Source organism: Echeneis naucrates, chromosome 13, assembly GCF_900963305.1.
Source record: "Echeneis naucrates chromosome 13, fEcheNa1.1, whole genome shotgun sequence".
Taxonomy (NCBI): Eukaryota; Metazoa; Chordata; class Actinopteri; order Carangiformes; family Echeneidae; genus Echeneis; species Echeneis naucrates.
In genome coordinates this window covers 4,264,585-4,285,661 of record NC_042523.1, presented here as the reverse complement: position 1 = coordinate 4,285,661, position 21,077 = coordinate 4,264,585, and the positions used below count along the sequence as shown (strand labels likewise).

Sequence of the window (21,077 nt, the reverse complement as noted above, 5' to 3'; positions counted from 1 at the left end):
ATTACAGCTTACAGTTAACGCTTGATTATAGCTAGTATAGTCTACATCATAGAGCTCCATGAGTGAGAGCTTTAACAGGCAGCCTGTGAAGACACATTAAAATACCTTTTACTGTCGAACTAATACAAAAGCAATATAACATAGTTGTTGAAATATTTGCCATGGTTAAAAAGTGAGCATCTCTCTTTTTCAGCTTCAACAGCGGAAACTGTCAAAACTTCTAATGCACATCATATTACTAACTATGAATTCTGTTAATGTGATGACATTGGTTATACTTAAGTAGGATCAGTCTCTGTCTCTTCCTCTGCACTCGTTTTTGTGTTGCACAAAAATGTATGAACATATTGCAATGGACAGGTCTTTAATTTTGAAAAACGTGACCCGGAAGGAAAGGGTCGGCGGTGTCGTATAACAGGAACAATTTTTAATTTTTTTTTTCACCCGACATCGGTACCAAAATGTTGTAACGTCAAAAGGTGTTTGCTGTGGTTAAACAAACAGAGGCCCAAGACGGCATACTCATCCGTCAGCATGTCTGACCTGGAGGCGCAGGTGGGCGCCATTTTGGAGACAATGGTCAACTCCACTGTGACAGAAATGTCCAAAGTTAGGACGGAAGACACATACGGCTGCCCGGAGGAGGAGGTACGGCGAACTGTAATGTTGACAACAGCGAGGGAGAGCTGTGTTTTCGTTCATGTTGCTTTAAACAGTGTTTTTTTTGTGAAACTTATCCGGCATTTCCTTGAATGCAGCATGAATGTTTCTCTCACAATGATCAGACCATCTCAGTCTTGTCATTAAACGATGTATGGACAGACTTTTACAAATATTTACCAGTTCCAGTATTAAGTTGTTAGAAGTCACATGCCATATTATTCATTAGTACACACTACACGATGTAAAATATACAAACACAACGGTGCACCTGTAAATTTCAGCATTAATTATAACTATTATATTTTTTCCTACATTGTCAAAGCAATTAAAATGTATCCTCTATGACGTACAATGAGATATATACATATATATATATATATATATATATATATATATATATATATAATTAACAGCACAAATGGTAATATTGTGTTTATGTGTTTACAGTTACCTGAAATGTATTATATCTTGAGTAAAACCTTACCCTTTTGTGTATTGTATGAAAATTGTATGTTGAGAAGCCAAGTTGACTGAAAAGTTGGAAAATGATTTCAACATCCCAGACGGTGCCTGTTGCCCTCCTGGTTCATCATTTGTAAATATTCATTTCATTTTCACCCTTGATTCTGCCGTGACAGTATTGGTCTGTTGGTCTGTATTATTCTGTCAGGTGATCCAGTTCAGTGTCTTCATGTCATCTCTGGCTCGAGAAACTGTGGAGAAAATCTGCCTGCTTTTCCATGAGAGTTCTGCTCAACTGCAGTTAGAAGTATGTCACCTGATTGCCTTTAGTTACTTTTCTGCAGATGTCTGTTTTAGTTATTGTTCCAAAATCATAGTTAGTTTTTCTGATTACAGTCTTTATCTGGTTATTATCTGGTAAAGATTGTCATTGTATCATAATTACTATATTCCAACATGCCAGCTCCAGTATGCATGGATAATTTTTTATTCAGCAAATAAAAAGAAAAAATGCTACACTCCACAGGTGTTGCCAAGAGTTGTTTGTTTGTTTGTTTTTGTGTGTGTGTGTGTGTGTGTGTTGGTTTTTGTCATTTTTGGGGGGCGTTGAGGTTGGTTTGTCTCTCAAGCTGTTTCTCTATCGCTTACAATGTTTTAACAAATCCACATTTGTGGCAGGATTCAGTCAGTTTTAGTAGCCGGAGAAAATTTAACATTAAAACATTAAAATCTGTTATCTGTTCAAAACGCTGTGCCTTATCAGTGTATTTACATTGATTTCTACTTACTGCTGTTTTTGTCCTGTAGGTATCGCAGGGTGTGGCAGAGATTGAAAACCTGAGGAGGAGGGTGGACGCCGCAGAGAAGGAGCTGAAGGTGTTGCTGGGGGGCAGAAAAGAACAGGGGGAAGAAGAGAAGCAGACAGAGGGAGGAGATGGTCAGGAGGAAGACCGGAGGGATCCACCTAACGGAGTAGAGGAAGTGTCAATCCAGATCAGCCATCACTCAGGGAGGAAGAGTTGCAGAGGTGATAAGTTTACCTAGCCCCATGTTGTTTTTCTTAACCAAACGCAAAACTAGTTGAAAAGTCGGTGCACCGTCTATTACCAAGTTATAAATATTTAATCATAAATTTTATTTGTTTTTTATTAAAACAAAATTGAAGAAAATTGAACTACAAGACTAGTTCAACCAGTTTGTCAAAAATGGTTAAACTGGCTGTTTTCATATCCATCCATTAAATAAATCTGAAACTAGCAGCTGTTTAGCTTAGCTTAGTGTAAAACCAGGAAACGGAGGGGCGCTTAGCCTACTATTGCAAATCATCCTACTATTTTATCCTATCCTATTTTTATGCTGAGTTTTATTGTGTATTTATCCACACAAAACTGTGATGTGCAAGTATACATTTAGACAAGATATTTATCTGTAAAGTTATAAATTTCTGTTTCTGCATAGTTGTTTTAGGATATATGTCAAAATTTGGAACAGTTTAACATGGGTGAAATTCCAATTATATATGTATAAAACTTATTCTCTCAATTTGTTCTTATTTCTTTCTTGCCATAAGCTCATCTGGCACTAACAGCAGCCAGCCAGTGTCAGCTAACTTTCCATGTCTCTGTCACTCTTTATCTTTACAGTTCTAATAAATAAGACTAGATTAATAGATTAATAAGAAAATAAAATTAATAACTTCTTGACTTTTTACAGATGTGGCCAGTAGTGATGCTGCGGTGAAAAGATCACCAATTATTCACCTGTGGAAAGGCAGAACTTATGAGGTAAATTCCTTTCTTTTGTCACACAGATGTTCATCATCTGTTGCATTTTACATTGATTTCTCTTTTCTCTTCTTTTCCTCACTGTCCCCCGTTCCCAGACCAAATGTGTTTCCCAGGCAAGCGAACTGGGAAAGCAGGGAGCAAATTATTAAGAAAACAACTTCCCAAATGAAAATGAAACATAAAGAATACTAGGTCCCAGGTACACCAAATTATAAATTTGTACTCGTATCCATATCTGCTTATCCTGTGCATCTTTCAGGACAATGTTCAGCCAGTTATAATAAAGGAGGAGGGACTGGAAGCACTTGCTGATGAGGAATCTGATTTTAGTCAGTGCAGAGATGTTGCTGGCAACGACAGCGATGAAGACCCAGACTACCAGGTCAGTTTTATGAATATCCTAGTGCCCAATACCAATCCTCTGCTTATTTCAATTTTGCCTCTTTGTCTCTTTTATTTAAAGAATTTGAACATACATTAAATTGTGTTAATGTGATGGTAACCAGTCTGACAGAGGTTAAAAGACTGGGTTAAAGGAAATTAACCACATGTATTTTCTGCTGTTAGATGGAAGCAGAAGATCTAGATGAAGGAGAAAGAGGATATACTTCCAGACCTAAACGTGTTGTAAAGCCTAAGTCCACCCGAGGTCGAGCAAAAAAAGACCGCCAGAGCCAGAACCAGCAGCCTCTGAGCTGCAAACACTGCAGAAAAACCTTCACTAAACTGCTGCAGCTTAAAGCCCACCAAGCTATCCATGGGGCAAGTGCTGAGAAGCCTCTGCACTGCTCCCAATGCGGCAGAGGATTTTCGTTTCAGCGCAGCCTTAATGCACACATGCTACTTCATACAGGTGAGTGTTCAAATTCATGCTGCTGGTCCAGCACAGCCCTGAAACCACAAATGACCTGGTAAGGTTAATAAAGATAAGGCTACTTTGGCTAGCTTGCTTTTAACCTCATCAGTTGCATATAAAGCACTCCTTTCATGATCTGCAATTAAGATTCTTAAATAACTGAAATCCTCATATATCCTGTGGTAAAGTTCTCTGAAGACCCAGACCCAATGACAAATGCTTTATCAGGAGCATGAGCTGTACAGGGACCTATTCCTATGTAGTCCACCCATAGTTTCATGTGAAACCTTCAGAACTGACGCCATGTGACCTTATAAAGTTGTTATGATGATTGTACTAAGTATATCTAGATTAACATAACTCTGAAACACATTCACCCATTAATTTGGAGAATTGCTTTTGGTAACAAGTAGATTGAAGTCCAGTATTCCCCCAATCTTTCCTCTTTTGTCTTATTTTCATTATTTAAAAAAAGCATAATGTCTTTGAAAGTTGGATAAACACTAATCTGTGCTTATTAAAAATTTAATTTCTCCCAGGTGAAAGACCCCACACCTGTGATGTTTGTGGCAAGGGTTTCACCTTGAAGCAGCTCCTGCGTAACCACCAGCGCCTCCACGCTGAGGTCCGTCCGTTTTGCTGTGAACAGTGTGGGAAGAGCTTCTACCGAGCCCACGGTCTAAAAATGCACCAGATGGTCCACACTGGGGAGCGGGCTCACAACTGCCAGTATTGCAATAAAAGCTTCACAATACAAGGTAACCTGCAGCGCCATCTGCGCATACATACAGGAGAGAAGCCCTTCAGGTGTGAGACTTGTGGCAAAAGCTTTAACCAGGCCGACACTCTGAAAGGCCATCAGAGGATACACACTGGAGAGCGCCCCTTCAGCTGTGAGACCTGTGGCAAGTGTTTCATCCAGAAGAGTGCCTTGAAGATGCACCAGAAGACCTCTCACTCAGGGGAGAACTCGCTGGCCTGTGTGGCTTGCGGCACAACGGTGGCATGTGTTGACTCGCTTCGCAAACATCTCCAAACACACGCAGCAACTATTCCATGCATGTGTGTGCTCTGTAGCCGACGGCTCAGCTCTATCACTGAACTGCGCTCACACCAGCAGCACCACACAGTTCACAGGCCTCACAGCTGTGGGCTCTGCGGGAAGAGTTTCAAGTCCTCCAGTTACTTGAAGATTCACCTGAAAACACACAGCGGGGAGAGGCCGTTCTCCTGCGACATCTGTGGTCGCATGTTTACACAGCACAGCAGCCTTAAGTCACATCAGGTAAGTTTACAATTACTGTTGTTTCCAGAATGGGCAGGTTCAATAAAAGCAGGTACTGATGGCACGATAATAAAAATATGTTGCTTGCCAAAGAATTTGATTTGTGCTGAGCTGATTACATATTGTGAAGGACAAGTGAACACAGTCCCAGCACCGTCTTTTATTATATAGTATGAATAAATAGTTCATCAGTTCATTACCAGTCCATCATGAAACTGGTCATGAAACTTCCCCAGCAAAGTTGGACAACACACAGTATGTTCACAGACAATGCTCCAGTCTTCTGAGACTGTATTCTAATGATTTATCCAAACATCTGCAGCTCATTGTCAGCACACTCGTTTGTGTAGGTGTATTAGCTCTGTGTTCTGTGCATCTCTTAAAGGCACTTCACTATACCACTGAAATACAACTCCACTGACTGAAGACTATGTTTCTGTTGGTCACTCACACAAATCCCTTTCCACTGTCTCAAAACAGCAGCATGCCCACATTGCATCAAACCACACCAAATTTTAATACCCATGGCTGTACCAGGATGAAGGCCTGTGTATTTTTTTTATTATTAAAAACTTGTGCTCTGAATGGGAAAATGCCAGATTTTTGCTGAAACTAGGAAAGTCACTTGTGTTGAGTTCTGCATTAGGTCAAAGAATTTAACACCTTTCACCCTAACCTGGTGAAGAGAACCATGTCAGGTCCAGTGGATCTATTCTGCTGATATGGCATCATGGAATAAACCAGGAAATTGAAGGATATGGATGAACACAGATGTGATGTAACACAGCATTTTTGCAATTTTGATTAAAAAATTCAAACATAGGTACTTTAATGTGATTCTCGCTTGTTAGAGAGTAAAAATGGCTGTTTCTAGGTGGAAGCACTGGATGAAGGTCTTGCTGTTGGATGGATGTAAAAGTATGCTAATAGTCAGTTGTTCAGTGCACCCTCGCATTGCTGCCTTGGACTAACATAACAAAGCACGCTTCCTGTTGATGTGATACAGGTTGTGTAGATAAGAAACAAAAACTGCTCTGAAATTTTTTATTTTTATACATCAAGTTTGATGTTAACACAAATTTTGAGTTGGGCAACAGGCTGGCTTCAACTATTAAGATAGATTCCTTTTATTAGTGCCAGCCCATCTTTTGTAGCAGTCACCATATCAGATGCTTTGGTAAGAAATATGTTAGTATATTATGCTAATATGTTAACCCTTTTTCTGAAAGGTGGTCCATACAGGTGAGAAACCATTCAGCTGCGACACTTGCGGGAAGTGTTTCAGCAACACAGGCAACCTGAACAGACACCAGCGTATCCACACTGGGGAGAAACCATTTAGCTGTGACACATGTGGGCGCAGCTTCAACCAGGGCAACAGTCTGAAGGCCCACCAGCAGATACATACCGGGGAGAAACAGTTTATGTGTGACAAGTGCGGGAAAAGTTTCTCTTACCTGAGGAATCTGAAGGACCACAAGTGCTTCTACGTCTGAAGTTAAACTCAGGCACAAGCGTCCCTGCTGCCAGGGAAGTTTCCTTGTGCCTGCTGATGGATGGATGGATTGTGGAAAAATAAAGTCATGGGTTTGCAGTGAAATGGGGTTTAAAAGACAAGTTAAGTGAGGAACTTTTTGTGTTTTAAATGAAAAGAATGACCCACTACTGTCAGTGACTCAAACAGGTGTGACAGATTGAACAAGATACTGGAAACACTTTTGTAGCTACAAATTGCATTGCAAAGCGTTTTACATGATGAATAGATCTCTGAAATACAACTGTGAGTTTTTGGAAATAAAGTTGCCTTTTGTGCAGTTCAAGAATGACATACTAGTGGTGAAAATACTAACATGTAAGATTGTTATGTAAATTTCCCTGTGCAGTGTGGACTAACTTTCAATGGAAAATGTGTCATGTCAGCTTTGTGACTGTGAGTCAAACAGATAAACAGTGAAACTTGTATGTTCTAAAGGTATTCATCTTTTACCCTATCATCACATCACTTAGGACTATTCATGAACTCACGTGAAACCTTCACCAACAAATCACATTATAGCAGATTTGTGCACTTTTGCCTTCCCTTGCATCTGATTAACTCAGATGCTGAAAAGCAAAGACAGGTTGTGATGCAGGGCTGGAAAATCGTGTGTCAATTGAGTGTTTCCAGGAGAAAGGAAATTGAAGAGGTGGTTGCAGCCTTTGCAGCTCATTAAGTCTGCACAGAAAGGTAAATACCTGGTATGGTAGGACGGAGATGGGGTTACTGCCCACCTGTAGCTGTCGCAGGTTGAACAAGTTTCTCAATATGCCCAGAGTACGAGAAGTCGATCTGTTCCTGTGCAGATGAAGAACCTCAAGGTTGATCAGATCACAGATGAACAACAAATTACCAAGCAGATCAGAGGAGTCGGAAACTTGTAGCTCAACTGAATCTGGCTTTGTCCACCTTTGAGATGTTGGTATGTGATAGCACCAGTTTATCTAATGCTTAAAACACATTTCTTTATCTGTGTTGTAATTGTGCAGGATGCTAGATTTTTTTTTAGTAGAGAGATAATATAAAGGTGAGATTTTCTCTGGGAAGGATGACAAAGGACCAACGCTCATATCGCCCTGCAGCATAAGAATCACACAGTTCAAGCTGTCTTCAAATAATTTTAATAATCTGTCAACAGAATTTATATTTATTAAAGTGAGAGTTGTATATCAGTGCTCAGCTCAATTTTTATTTTTATTTATTTATTTATTTATTTTTGTTTGTTTTATTGAAAGATTTCTTAAACAGCACTGGTCCAATGCAAGCAAAACGATGTTTTGTCTGTTTTTATGTGTAAGAAGTCCAAGTATTTCGATGTGTAAAAATCATTGTGGTAATCTGCATTTCATCTTTTCTTTATTATAATGTGCATGTATGGTTTGCAAAAAGCCTCACACAAACTAGGGAGCACAGTGGAGCCAACAGAAAGAAACTGGTTAGCATAAACAATACCATAAAAATATACTATAAATGCAACAAACCAGAACTACAGGCAGTGACAAAAATCATAGGACAAAGGGGAAAATAACTACATGTATGAAAAAATAATTCAACAGTATAAATACAGGTTGGTCAACTCAAAATTCAACCAGGCTCAACAATAATGACCAAAATTAAAACATCACTAGTAGTTCCAATAGAGTAACTCAAAGTAACTCATGTAATTCAACATCCCATTTTCCCTGTCATGCTGTCATCCTGTTCACACTCATTAAACAATAATAAAAAAAATTTTTTTTTTCTATCCATTTCTTGACTCTCACACACATTTGGTGACAAAAAAAAGAAGGATTATGAAACTGAATGAAATATAAAGAAGTTTGCGGAAGTGAGTGTGTCTTCTTCACAACTTCCAATGGTTGTCTGAGGTTCTATTCTTGAGAATGGGTTTAAATTTGGAATTACATTCTGGTCTCAGTCGGCTCTTAGCTTGCTGTAAAATCACAGATATCCCAACTAGTATCAAAGACCACAAACTCAACTATGTGTTCACTTGTGTTTTGCTGTCCTCTGGGTCAGTGTGAGCCAGCCGTCAATCCCTGCTGACGGGTCAAAAGCAATGCAAATCTCTGGCTGTTGTGCACACAGACACACTTGTGCACATACTTCTCCAGCAACAGGAGCACACACAGCCCCATCATTTCCTTTTCCATAGACCATTAGATCTATCGGCAATTCCACATCCAGTATTTTTTTCTTCTCTAATTGGTTTATCCACAGCTGACCAGACAGTGGTGCTAATTATGCTGCTGTTTCCTGTAACGCAGTGTTCAGTACAGACTCTGCGGTCAGTGGAAATATGGACTGCTGCTGTTCTTTCCAGCATTGATTGTCTCTTGGCAGCAGCAGCACCAGCCCTCTGCTCTGCTGATAAACCTCTTTCTCAGTCCGTTCTTTGAGGGATGACAGTTAACCTTGTGTGCAGCTCACCTGCTTGTTCCAGCTTCACCCACTGACTCTGCAGAGACTTGGAGCACTCAAAGCTGCAGTCATAACCAGGAAGCAGGGCTGCAAGAGAAGGATGAGGCCCTGGGTACGTTCCAGCAGGTCCAGATCAGTACAGGTAGGCTGTCCTCTCTCATTTGTCATCAAGAGGACATGTTCTCTTGATCAATATTTAATGTTTCCCTTCAAGATCAATCTGAATTCCTTCGCCACTTAAGTGGGTAAACTCATAGCGAAAACTAATCCCATGTAATACAACAGTCGTGCATTAAATCCTCACCCAATGACGATGTCAATGATCAGGCTTTAATGAATGGACTTTAAAAAAGTGTTGAATTAATTGTTGAATGGTGTAATATTTTGTCCGCTGCATTTATATCAATGATAACCTAAATATGCAAACTGCCTTTTGTTATTATACAGAATTTCAACAGCACGTTATGTTACAACCTCCAAAGTTATCTGAATCTGCGATCAGATGTAATACAAATTTTGCTTTTTTTGGCCTCGTTGTCAATAATAACTGAAATACAGCATGTTGTGTAAACTTTGTCCTGGAACAAACTTAACGAAAGAAGTAAGGGGGAAAAAACAACTAACTTGCAGGGCAAAATAGGAGTTTAATCTGCTCGCAAAGTGCAAAACAGAAATAAATGAGACATACAACCACTAATAATAAATGGTAATGGTAAATGATTAGGCCACCAGGAGGCGATGTGTATGGCGAAAGGAATACAGAGGACAAAATCAGAGAGTTTGACATAAAAATAACGAAGGCCGTCCATTTGTATTTGTGAGGATGTAGAGGAGGTCATATATAAGTTATACATCACTGAAAGGCCCCCCAAAGTGCGAGTTCTCACTTTGGAGTTTCTGAATGCAGATTTTACGAAGAGTACATGAAAGCACCATGAGCGTCATAGGAAACGAAAAAAAAAAAAAAAAAAAAAAAAAAAACTTGCACGTGTGCGCGTGCGCGGCACAGACGCCGAAGCTCGCCTGTTCCAGTTGACGTCCGTCTCCTCCCTCCTTCTTCGTCACGGTGTTTTTGTGGAGGTCGGGAGGGGGGGGATTCCGTCTCCTTCTGCCTCCCCATCCAACAAATGCCAAATCCGTTTCCGGGGAAGGGTCAGGCGTATCTTCTTCGCGTCGCGTTGCCGCTCACCCGACACCGGTGACTGTTTCTTTTCCTTCCTTCCTCTCTCTCTTCCTCCCAACGTAACGGCGCTCTGTAACAAGCCGGCCGAGAGGAGCTAAGGGCGGACTGGGAATGAGAGGAGTCGCCGGAGACCGACCGGGAGACCGCACATCCTCCGCTTTCCTGAATAGAACCGCAGTTAGCTATTGATTTTGTGTTTAAAGGCCCCGGGCATCCCTCAATGTCCGCTGGTGTGAACCCAGACGGTTCCTGGATCTGTTTCCGTGACAGTGTCTCCGCCGGAGCCGCCGCTTTGACACTCCTCGCCCAGAAAATGATTTTAGTGAGCAGTGAAGGAAACACAAGGTGCCCCCCTGCCTCAGCTCCGTCCGCGGTGGTAGCTGGGATGGCTGTTTTCTCACATTAAGCCCAGTCCAGATTCGGCTGAAAGTAAAACCGGGCTTTTATGGACAATCAAGCCAAAATGGTACGATAGCGTCCTAGACGGATTTTGGGGAAAGTGAAAAGCTAAGAGTGTGTGTGTGTGTGTGTGTGTGTGTGTGTGTGTGTGTGTGTGTGTGTGTGTGTGTATATGTGAGAGAGAGAGAGAGAGAGAGTGAGTGAGTGTTCAACCTGGGCTGTTTTTTTCCTCAGAGGGAGGGTTGATACCAACAACACCAGACAGACATGAGGTGGCTGTAGCTCACCGGTTTGTTTGTTTTTTTATTTGTTTGTTTTTTTGTTTTTTTGCCCGTCCATTTAAGCCGGATCACAGTTTTGGTGATCTGTGCTGCCTTCACGGATGGTAACAATGAGGATTTTTTGAGAATCGAGGTTATTTTTCTTCCTGATACGGTGGTCCTGGTGTGACTGACAATCGGGACAATCTGGGGGTGTTTTTTTAACCCACATCCTGCTTGTTTTTTTTTTTTTTTTTTTTATCCTGGACGTCGGAGCTCACTCAGGGACGAAAATGTCTTTACGCACGGCACTGCCTGGGAACGAGCGAAATCCAGACCATGTAAGTAGACGATTAACGCGCAGGGCGTCGATTTGTTACACCCCACACCAAGAATAGATAAAGATTAGTTTTGTTTTGCTTTTAAATAAATGATAATACCCCGCTAACCCCATCCCACTTATCTCGAGGTCCTCAGATTTGAATGCCATATGCTTAAAAAAAAAAAGCAGCTGCATCAAACACAGACGCTAATCCGCACCCCAAACTCATCTGGGACGGGCTGCAGTTGGACACAGGCTGTGTCCAGGATGGAGCTGCATAGCCCAGAGAAGGCCAGAGCTGGGCTACACCTCCTGATCTTATGTCAGTCAGGCTTATATGCACAAATCTTCAAATCTTATCAATTACTGAGTTGCTTAAAAATCTGTGTGTATGTTAGCACCCCCCCCAGATCAATGATTAATGCATCTGATGCAAGGCCACCCAGTCCTCTCCACGCCCAGCCTGCCCTGCACCCACCCCCCTCCTTTCTGTCAGTCTCCCACATCACCTCACCTCCAGCTGCTCATCCTCTGTGCCCTCCCCCCTTCTGACCAGCCCAGTTTCCCATTTTAATTAAACTGTGTGTCAAGCTGCACATTGGGCAGCAGAGTGCTGCAAAATATGCTGTGTCAGGCTAGCCCCTTTTGTCGTGCCGAGGTTTTGCTGTTCGTAGCAGCATCTGGGTTTTGGCGAGACAGGATTTAGAGTTCATTGGAATTTTGAAGTATTTTACTGTGAGAACGTTTCATACATATGCCTAATATCTCATAACAATACGCTAACATCAGTAATTTAGGAGTGACCACCTTTGGCAAAATTATGAGCTCTAATTAGACCCATGGGACAGGTGATTGTGACTCCTGCCATGACCCAAAAAGCACTTTGATAAGTGTCAGAATTCAGGAAGCAATCTTTTAATGCAAACTTTTTGGGTTGGGTGGTTTTTATCAGTACATACAATTCTACAGCTGCATAAAGTAATGCCAAAGGAAAGCTTTGTTCCCATTAATAGGCACATTGAAGAAGCCTAGTCACAAAAAGAAAAAAGCTTGAACATTTTTGCATTCTTGTTTGGTCAGATGATGTTTACTACTTTCCGTTCCGAAGGGCTCCTTTTCCTATTCAGTAATTCCAGCAGTGATAAAACATACTGCCCACATTAGTAGTCCCAAAAGGTTCCAAAATGTACTTTACATATGTGTATTTATACACGCGTGTCTATAGCAGCAGGTAGAGTTGGCCTTTTTTTTTGGCTTAACTTTTCAGGCCAGTTTTCTACATACATTTTTTTTGTATTATTATTTTTGGGCTTAACAAAAAGCCTTTATTGGATCAATTAAGTGGCAGAGAGGCCAATAGGAAACAGGGAGCTAGAGACAGTTGGGAATGACCTTGCAGCAAAGATCCTAGGCCGGAACTGAACCTGGATGCTGCGATAACATGGCATGTTATTATGGTACTGAAACAAAGGTCATTCCTTCTGCATCTTGTTGTCCAAAAAGACTTTCTGTCAAGCTTAAGCTTTTTGGAATGGCAGTGTGTGCTTATGTTGCCATTTGTTCTCCGTCTTGATTGGAACTGTCATAGTTTACATTGACTAAGCGTCATAGAATTAAGATGATCACTACTGATTTAAACCGTGACATCAACATTTGATGTGAAAACCATCCCTCTTATAGCTTGCAAAGAAGACTGGTGTCTTATCTTACTCCTTTTATTTATCTCAAGAGGTATTATTTATGGCTTCAGTTGATCCTCACATAGCTGCCTGTGCTAATTTTAAAACCTAGATTTAAATAGACAAGCCAAACTTATTTGTGTGGCATGTTATCATACACAGAGGTGATTCAACAGGTTTAACACAAGAAAGATTGATATAAATAGAAGAAAAACATATAGTAAGAAAAATACTGTATTAGATATACAATATAGCCGTAAGACCAATTTCTAAAAATGTCAAATACAGGGGTTTACTTTTTGAGTTCCAGGTTCGTCAGATTAAATACATTGATCATAATCCTTATGTTGAAAGGTATCGCTTTTTCCAGGTTCAACTGCCTCAGATCTGTATGCCTCTATTGTTTGTGTATCTCTCTCACACACACACACACACACACACACACACACACACACACACACACACACACAGCACAGCACAGAGCAGAGACGAGTTTCTAATGAATCTCTTTAAAACCAAAGATGGAGAGACATCAGTCCAAAGCATCTGAGAGTCAGACATATTTTTATTTATTTAATTTTTTTTTTTTGGTGACAGTGAGGAAGATAGGAGCTCTGCTGCAGATGGCTGGGAAACAGCTCTACTGCTGTGACAGCTACAAAGAAAGGCAGTACTGATGTTCCCTAAATGGCACACATGCAGGCTGTGGTGAGACACTAGCTAGGTGGCTGTACACTGTAGTCCACGTCACTGCAGCAAATGCAACTTTTTTGCTGTACAATGGGGATTGGCTCACTATTTTGCTTGTTGCTATGTTGAATTGAAAATCAGGACCAGCTTTATGAAAGTTCAAGAGGTCAAACCTAATTATTTTTCCACTTAATCACTAAACTTTTGCCGCATAATCGCTAAAGCTTTTTATGATTGCAAATGGTTTTTACCAGCCAGCTATTGTGTAACTGTAGTTAAGTGGTATCACTGAACAGGTGGCGTTTGCTGGAGATCAAGCAGTCATGTGAAGAATGGCACTGTTGACAGACACACACACACACACACACACACACACACACAGACAGACACAGTCCTAAGTACAGCAATGAACCAGCAGACAAGCATAAAGGGCACTTAGATGCTCAGAATCAGTGCACACAGGCAGTCTGTTGTTGTTGGGCTCTCCATTGTCGACTTGCTGTTCTAAGGCCCGAGTTGCTACAATTTAACCCGTGAAAATAGTGCCTCTGCTCTTCCTGTTCATTTGGGTATGGTTGTATTGTGTCTGCTTTGCAGCGTTGCAACATTCATGGTTACATCAGGTGTGAAATATATGTGAAGATCTCTACAGCTACGTGAATTAAGGATTTATTTGATGATGGTGTGAAGATTTTTTTTTAACAGTTGGAAACCTTTAACATCCATATTCCACACTCTTTTTTTGTATAACATTCCAGCCACAGAGATAGCAGAGGGACAGTTTTACATTGTGTCACTACAGGTAGATATAATTTTTCTCTCTTCTCTCTCTTTGGTAGCAATAACCTGAATCAGACATAGTCTGGTGATTATTTACAGAATTTTAGAATAAAGGCAAAGTGTACTGTGCACTTCACCCAAACAAAACAGAAATGGCTATAAGCTGCTACTTGACAGCTTGGTGGGAATTGTTTCCTTGGGGCGATCTTGCTATTCATGTCTTTGTGTCTTTCAATATTAGCAAAGTTTGCTGAAGACAGTGCCATGCAAACAGTGTGTGTGTCTGTGAGGTAATTTGTTGTTGTCGCTTCAAAAAAAGCTGTCACTGGTTCTGTCCATAGCTGCTGCAGACTGGAGCTCTACACCAGAGTGTCTTTAAACAGTGGTTGGCAGAAATGCAAAGCTTGTGAAATGGTCAGTTCACAACCCTGGTATTTCCCATTTGAGCTTTCCTCATCAGAGTCTGAGGACGTTGTTGCTTTATTGAATTTGTAATGGCAGAGGGACAGTGGAACATTGTACGTGCCGTTGACTGCTTTGTTACTTCCCCCCCAGCACTTGAGGTTTGACAGTTTTTTTGCAGCAGGCTGCAATCTCAAAGAAACACATCAGCAAAGCTACCAGACAACAAGCTCTGTCACCAATTCTCCTGAACATTATTACTTCCAACTAAATGACAAAAAGTACATTTTTACACACAACATCTCAAACTTTGAAATTTCTCGTTTCAACCTCATCATCGGAGGATCTGCACTAATTTTCATCTCATCAGCCAAACCAGCCAACGTTTAGACATGATATCACCAAGAAGATCTTGATATATTATTGATATATATTCCAATGATATGGTTGCAATTTAAAACCTATTGATATTGGTATGAGAAAGAAAAATAATTACTGTGAAATGTCATGTGGATGGCGTTTTCATGTCAGACCGAGGCAGCAGACTTTGTAGAAACAAAATTTAAGATTACAGCCACACAACTATTAACTAAGATTTTAGATATAAAATGCATCTCCTTTGCTATGTTTACACCTGCCATTGCAGATGTAATGTAGCACAAACATGGTCGCTGCCTGTGTGCCTGTGTCAGTCTTTACTACCATAGGAGAAGGTAACAAGTAACAAGTAACATATTGCAAGTGTTACTTTGTTATATTTGTGAGTGAAACTCTGCATTTTAACAACTGAAACTGTCTTTGCTCTTCCTTGTTCATAGCTGGTGCAACCAATCAACTCTAGAGTAGATGATCTACTATTTGTTTACACCAGCTAACGCATGCCCATTGTCCATGAAAGGTGTGTATGCTTGCAGGTGTATGGGTGTTGACCGGGAGTTTCTGTTACAATGGGTGACTGAATGGAGACGAAGTTAAAAAAAAAAAAAAAAAAAGAAAAAAAAGTTGATTTTCAGGTGCGATGGCAGATGTAATATTTGCTGTAAGCTGTCACCCTGCTTCACAGGCCAACCTGGACACAGCTCCCCTAAGTAGTGAGGTGTTAACACAGAAATGTCATGTATCTTGAATTTGGATAAAGTGGCTCAGCTGTGGGCTTCTTTATAACTTAGGTATCTGGTTATTTTGATGAGTACTCTCATTACTAATAGAAATTATGGAAAACCAACTGTAATTTCTCTGAATGCTTACAGTGCACCTAAGAAAATTGTGTCTCTATTTACATTCATAGAGGAGGTTGTTAAAATGTGCATGGGAGCATGCATTGGCAGGGTTTGATGAACAGATCAGCGCAGAGAGAAGAATCAGTCTGTGCTTTGACATCAAGAGTGAACTGAAGAGTGAGTCAGCGCTTTAATCTGCTGCTGTTGATCCAAACAGAATAAATCTGACCCTTCCTCAGCCTGGTCTGAACATAAAAGCCCTGCAGTGAATGATCTGCTGAGTAATGTGGCTGGTCTCCAGAGGCGAACAGAGAACTGTGTGTTGGGAGTACTGCACAGTCAAGACTGAGGATTTTAGTTACACTTTGCATAACTAGCCACATAATGTCAGCCTGAGCAACGCTTTCTTTATCTGTAACATTGAATCCACTGGCACATGTTGTTAATAATATCTAAATGTTACTCACCATATAAGAGGGGGCTAATAGACTCAACAATTAGAGCATCATGGTGTTATGACACGCAGTGTCATTTGTAATTTATTTTTGGCTGACATCTTGATAATGACCAGTGACACAAAGACAAGGTCATTTGAAGATTTTAATATGGATATTTATCTGACTCAAGATGATCTCTCACCTCCATGGTTGTAATACCTGTAATATATAATTCTGGCAGGCCTCCCTTTGTGCACAGCGAAACCCCTGTAGTAAACGTACATGTGAATGAATAGCAGATAGAGATAGACTCCCATTCACGGTAAAGTGTGCCAGTCCACAGGGTGATTATGAATTAAACCTGGAAACTATGACTCCCAGGGAGCTTGTGAATGTGAACTGAATATTTGTGTGTTTTAGAGCCAATTTCCTTAAACCCCCTCCTGAGGGTGTGTCTGTTTTTTAAACTACTAACTTCATCTGTGTAAAGGTGGAAGCAGATGAGGCTGTACAATTAAAAGAACGCGCACCAGCCACTGTGTTTTATTACATTTTTGTTCTCATAAAAACCTGATTGTATCGTCCGTCATTCTAGGATAAGGAATGTCATTGATGTTTTGTTAAATTATCTGTCATTTAAATAGTAATACAGAGCTGGAGGGTAGCTCATGCTAATCATTCACTGTGTAAAATTGTTTCATTTCACAAAGATTCTGGTCCAATGTGACCCACATCCTTTCAGCACGTTCATCTTCCTACCATTTGCACTTCTTCTACAGCAGACTAAATTAACCATGAAAAAAATGACGATGAAAACACTGCTAATGGAATGCTCTTTATTTTAGCAGTGCTAAAATATTTCAAAAAAATGTTAAGCTTTGTTATCAAAATAAAAATTATATTAATTAGACCGTATAATACACGGTTTTTACTCAGATTACCTGTGTGATCATAGTTGATGATTGAATTCTGACCTTTATATGTTCCTGTGAAAGATGGTGGATCATAGTGGCTGGTAGTGGAGTGTCTTTGGTTCCTGTTTATAGGAGCTTGCATGTGCCCATTGTCCATGAATATTCTTGTATTTTGAGCGTTTTAATGTGCCTTATGGAGCTTATACGCTTGTCTGAACAGAGATCGTTTTCAGTTTAAAATAATAATGTAGTTGTGTGGATGTAGCCTTGGTACGACTAATATCCAGGACTTTTTCCAGTCCTAAAATATAGTTATTATCTATAATCAGAGGCTTTATGCTTTGTGAAAAATCCAAACCACATGGTGGTTAAATGCAAAGTGAGGCCTCAGCAGCCGAAAGAGTCAGTAGGAAACAGACGACCTGTCTGTCATGGTCACTGATATGTTTTACTGGCAGTTTCTTCCTCGTGGGGGCCTGTCAGGGAATGTTTGTTGAGGGCTGTAGCACAGCATGTGACACTTCTGCTGTCATTGCTGGGAAGGACAGGAAGTGACACAGGCTCTGATCGCAGTTCACGAAACTTTCCGTTTACTTGACATGCTGCTAATGAATGAAATGTGAGGGGTGATCTGTTGTGTGGTGTCAGGATGATGATCATAATGATGACCTACTGGATCTATTAACACATACAGGATGTTTTTATGTCCTTTTTATTGCCTAGCACCAGAGAATAATTAGAGTGAGGGACTGAATGCATTAAAAGCATCCTCCTTCATGGTAGACTGCCAGACTACCATGAAGTCACTGGAGTTAGCCATTGGTTTTGATTTTCAGAATAAAATCCAAAATAGACTGGCACAATTGGTATACAGCAGCATTTTCAACTTTTTCCCAACTTCCAACCTACATGTATGAGCTTTTGATTTGAATACTTCAACACCAAAATAGAGCTGTAACTGTGCTTCAACTACTGCTCTGGGCAGGATTATTTTAATGTCATTTAATTATCACGGGCTACATCAGCATTTCAGAGTGCTCAAAACGTTCTCCTTCTTCTTTTTTTTTATTTTTGTGTTAATTGGACAGTACAAAGCACAGTGTGTTACCAGTGGCTGGAAGAAGTAGCAGTGATGAACTGATGACATCAACATGCAGCTACATGTTTTGATTTAGTCAAATAGGGCTCAGATATAAACCATGTAAAAATATATTTTTTTTATTTCCAACAGTGTTATCCTTTTGTTGTCCTCTGTGATGTTGTAGAAATAGTCTGTGTCGGTTGGTGTGCGATAGGGGTGGTATGTGTCAGGGCCAGTGACACAGCCCTATGAGGCTACAAGGTTGAGTGCCACAGCTGCTGGACAAGAAGAGGAAACTAGACACACACTCTGTGTGTGTGTGTGTGTGTGTGTGTGTGTGTCTGTGTGTGTGACCAGATGTTACACCATTCCTCTGTTGGAGACCTACGTCACACATCCTTTCTTTAGTCAATACCTCTGGACCAGCAACAAACACACACAAACACACTCTGACCCACTGCAGCAGTTGCACACTAGCCTCAGGGTGTGGTTCATTGTCTGGAAACATGTTTTTGTTTGTCATACTGGCACTGCAGTTGCCTGTCCTTCTTTCGGCGCTTTTCCTGCTCCTTTTCAAATGACATAACAGGGCGAGGAAGAAAGAGAAAGTTAATTCTGCATCTTACTTTCTCAGCAGTAAGCCGACTTGTCCAAGATCAGAATAAGGAACCATATCATCAGTGATGACATTGATAAACCTCGTGATTAAACATTTCTTAAAACAAACAAATTCTTAAAACACTTCATGAATTGATGCGAGGAGATTAGAAGGCAAAGATGACAAAGCAGTTTTTTAGTATGAATGTGTTGAATTAAAATGTCATATTTTGGTGGCCTTTCAAATAAAATTCATAAAAGTAAAAAAGAAAATGTGAATGAAATTAAAATTAACTACCTACTCACAGTGGAAAAAATGGAGCACAAGATTCCTAAGTGTCCATTCATCCATTTATGTGCATCTTTATTCAGCTGTGCGCCCACACAGACGAGCACAGATGGAAGATAGCTACTGTGCTGGGGAACAACTGATGGAATGCCAGATATGAAAATGTACATGTTGCTGCGATGCCACCACATATCTTAGCTTAATACATTTTTTTTTTTTTTTTATGTCAAGGAGGATGTTTGCATGTTGAGTGGTTTCACATGATTTGGAGCTCCCTCTCAAACATCTGCTGTTCATGATGACATTTTACTTTTCATATTTAGCATTTATGGTGGGACCATACAGCTGTGGATCATCTTTGAAGAGAACTTCCACATTATGTGTTTAGTTTGTGATGTTTTCTACCAAAACATATACTGTATAAGAGAAGGAAAACATTGAACATTGAGAACTGCACAAAATAGTTAACATGACCTCCAAGATTTGAGGGAAGCCACAGAAGCAGGTGAGTAGCCTTTACAATGAATAAATTAGGAGTTCGGAGTTAAGCTGAGAAGATCATAAGTGATTCTTCTCATCCTCTATATCATCAATCTTCTGTCCCAGAAGCCGTCAACGCAATAAATAAAATTAGAACACAGTAGCCGCTCACCCCCCACCACACTGTGTAGGTACCACATTTCAAATGCAGTCATAACCTTTTATTTTTATATATTTTCAACTCTGCAATGTTTTTTTTTTTTTTTTTTCCAATCATGCTCTGTATGTCCTATTGGCATGTCAATGGTAGAACCAAAGACAAATTTCCACTTTGTGGATAAGAAGGTTTTTGTATTGGTATTCGTATTCATAAATGTGGATGTGGGTTACTAACCAGACCAGACACACCTGCACCTGACTGAAGAGAAGAATCTATCTGCAGCGCTTGATTACCGTCCGGTCTTTGTTCTAGGTCAACTGTGGTGTAGAATTTGCTATAGCACTATTAGGTTTTAACTACACATGCAGGATGACTGATTGCTGATTCTAAAGGTGCCTGGAGGTGTGAATGTGAAGTGATGCTCAGTCTGTCGTGCTCAGGTCCTGCTTGGATTGACTCCAGCCCCCACAACCTGTAAGAACAGATGGTATGGCTAGTAGACGGGTGGTTTTTCCTTCTCCTCCACATTTTCAGTTAATGTCCTTGGGTCATCATTACCCAATTACATTTTACATTAACAAGGAACTGCAGCTGTGAAAATCTGTTAAGCTCATAGAAAAGCTCAAATTTAGCATTGATCTTCTGCCTTATTATCCTTTTTCTTACCTTTGAAGCACAAGCAACATAAATGGCTGAATGTAGACTGGGAAAAAAATTGGCTAGTTGAAATATAAAGAGAAGGACAGACTTTGTCTGTTTTTCTTACACATGACTATGACCAACACCCTAGAGACATGTTAGTAAAACAAGAGGCCGATTCTCTCAGTTTAAACTGTCATTGGTGAGAAGTGAGTTTTTGTTCTTGTAGATATGCGCCTGAGATAGTATTCAAAGGTTGCTCTCTAGGACATTTGTCATATTGACTTTTGTACAGAAACATTTTTGAAGTATCTTAATACATGTTTACGTTCATGTTTTTTCATCTATTCCTATCAGCAACATAGGAATTTAAAGGAAGAAACAGCATATTAAATTTGACCCAAGGCAAATTTGTAAAAAGGCAATAGAACGGCGTGGTAAATTGTTAGAGATAGATTTGCTGATTTGCTAATTGGGTTTATGCTGCTAATGGATTGTCTTAAAACTTGGCACGTATAAAGTTGAACTACTTCC

At 40.3% G+C, this 21,077-nt stretch overlaps 2 protein-coding genes across 2 annotated transcripts in view; both read left to right on the top strand.

Annotated features, from left to right (window-relative positions):
• Positions 1 to 450: 450 nt before the first annotated feature.
• LOC115052687 (gastrula zinc finger protein XlCGF57.1-like) lies at positions 451 to 8,320 on the top strand. The gene is made up of 8 exons (XM_029516954.1): positions 451 to 648; positions 1,334 to 1,432; positions 1,933 to 2,152; positions 2,839 to 2,909; positions 3,172 to 3,294; positions 3,480 to 3,765; positions 4,308 to 5,053; positions 6,283 to 8,320. The coding sequence occupies exons 1-8, from the start codon at positions 535 to 537 to the stop codon at positions 6,547 to 6,549; spliced, it is 1,926 nt and encodes a 641-aa protein (XP_029372814.1). The 5' UTR covers positions 451 to 534; the 3' UTR covers positions 6,550 to 8,320.
• A 1,723-nt stretch (positions 8,321 to 10,043) lies between these two features.
• LOC115053139 (MAP/microtubule affinity-regulating kinase 4-like) overlaps positions 10,044 to 21,077 on the top strand; it is a 44,095-nt gene continuing 33,061 nt past the window's right edge. Inside the window, exon 1 of the mRNA XM_029517706.1 lies at positions 10,044 to 11,194. Coding sequence (XP_029373566.1) covers positions 11,147 to 11,194 — 48 coding nt within the window. The 5' untranslated portion in view covers positions 10,044 to 11,146. The remainder of the gene's footprint in view (positions 11,195 to 21,077) is intronic.

Coding starts and splice junctions, on each gene's coding strand:
- LOC115052687 (XM_029516954.1), top strand. CDS start 535: ATGTCTGACCTGGAGGCGCAGGTGGGCGCCATTTTGGAGACAATGGTC. Junction 649..1,333: donor ACGGCTGCCCGGAGGAGGAG/GTACGGCGAACT, acceptor TTATTCTGTCAG/GTGATCCAGTTCAGTGTCTT. Junction 5,054..6,282: donor GCAGCCTTAAGTCACATCAG/GTAAGTTTACAA, acceptor TTTTTCTGAAAG/GTGGTCCATACAGGTGAGAA.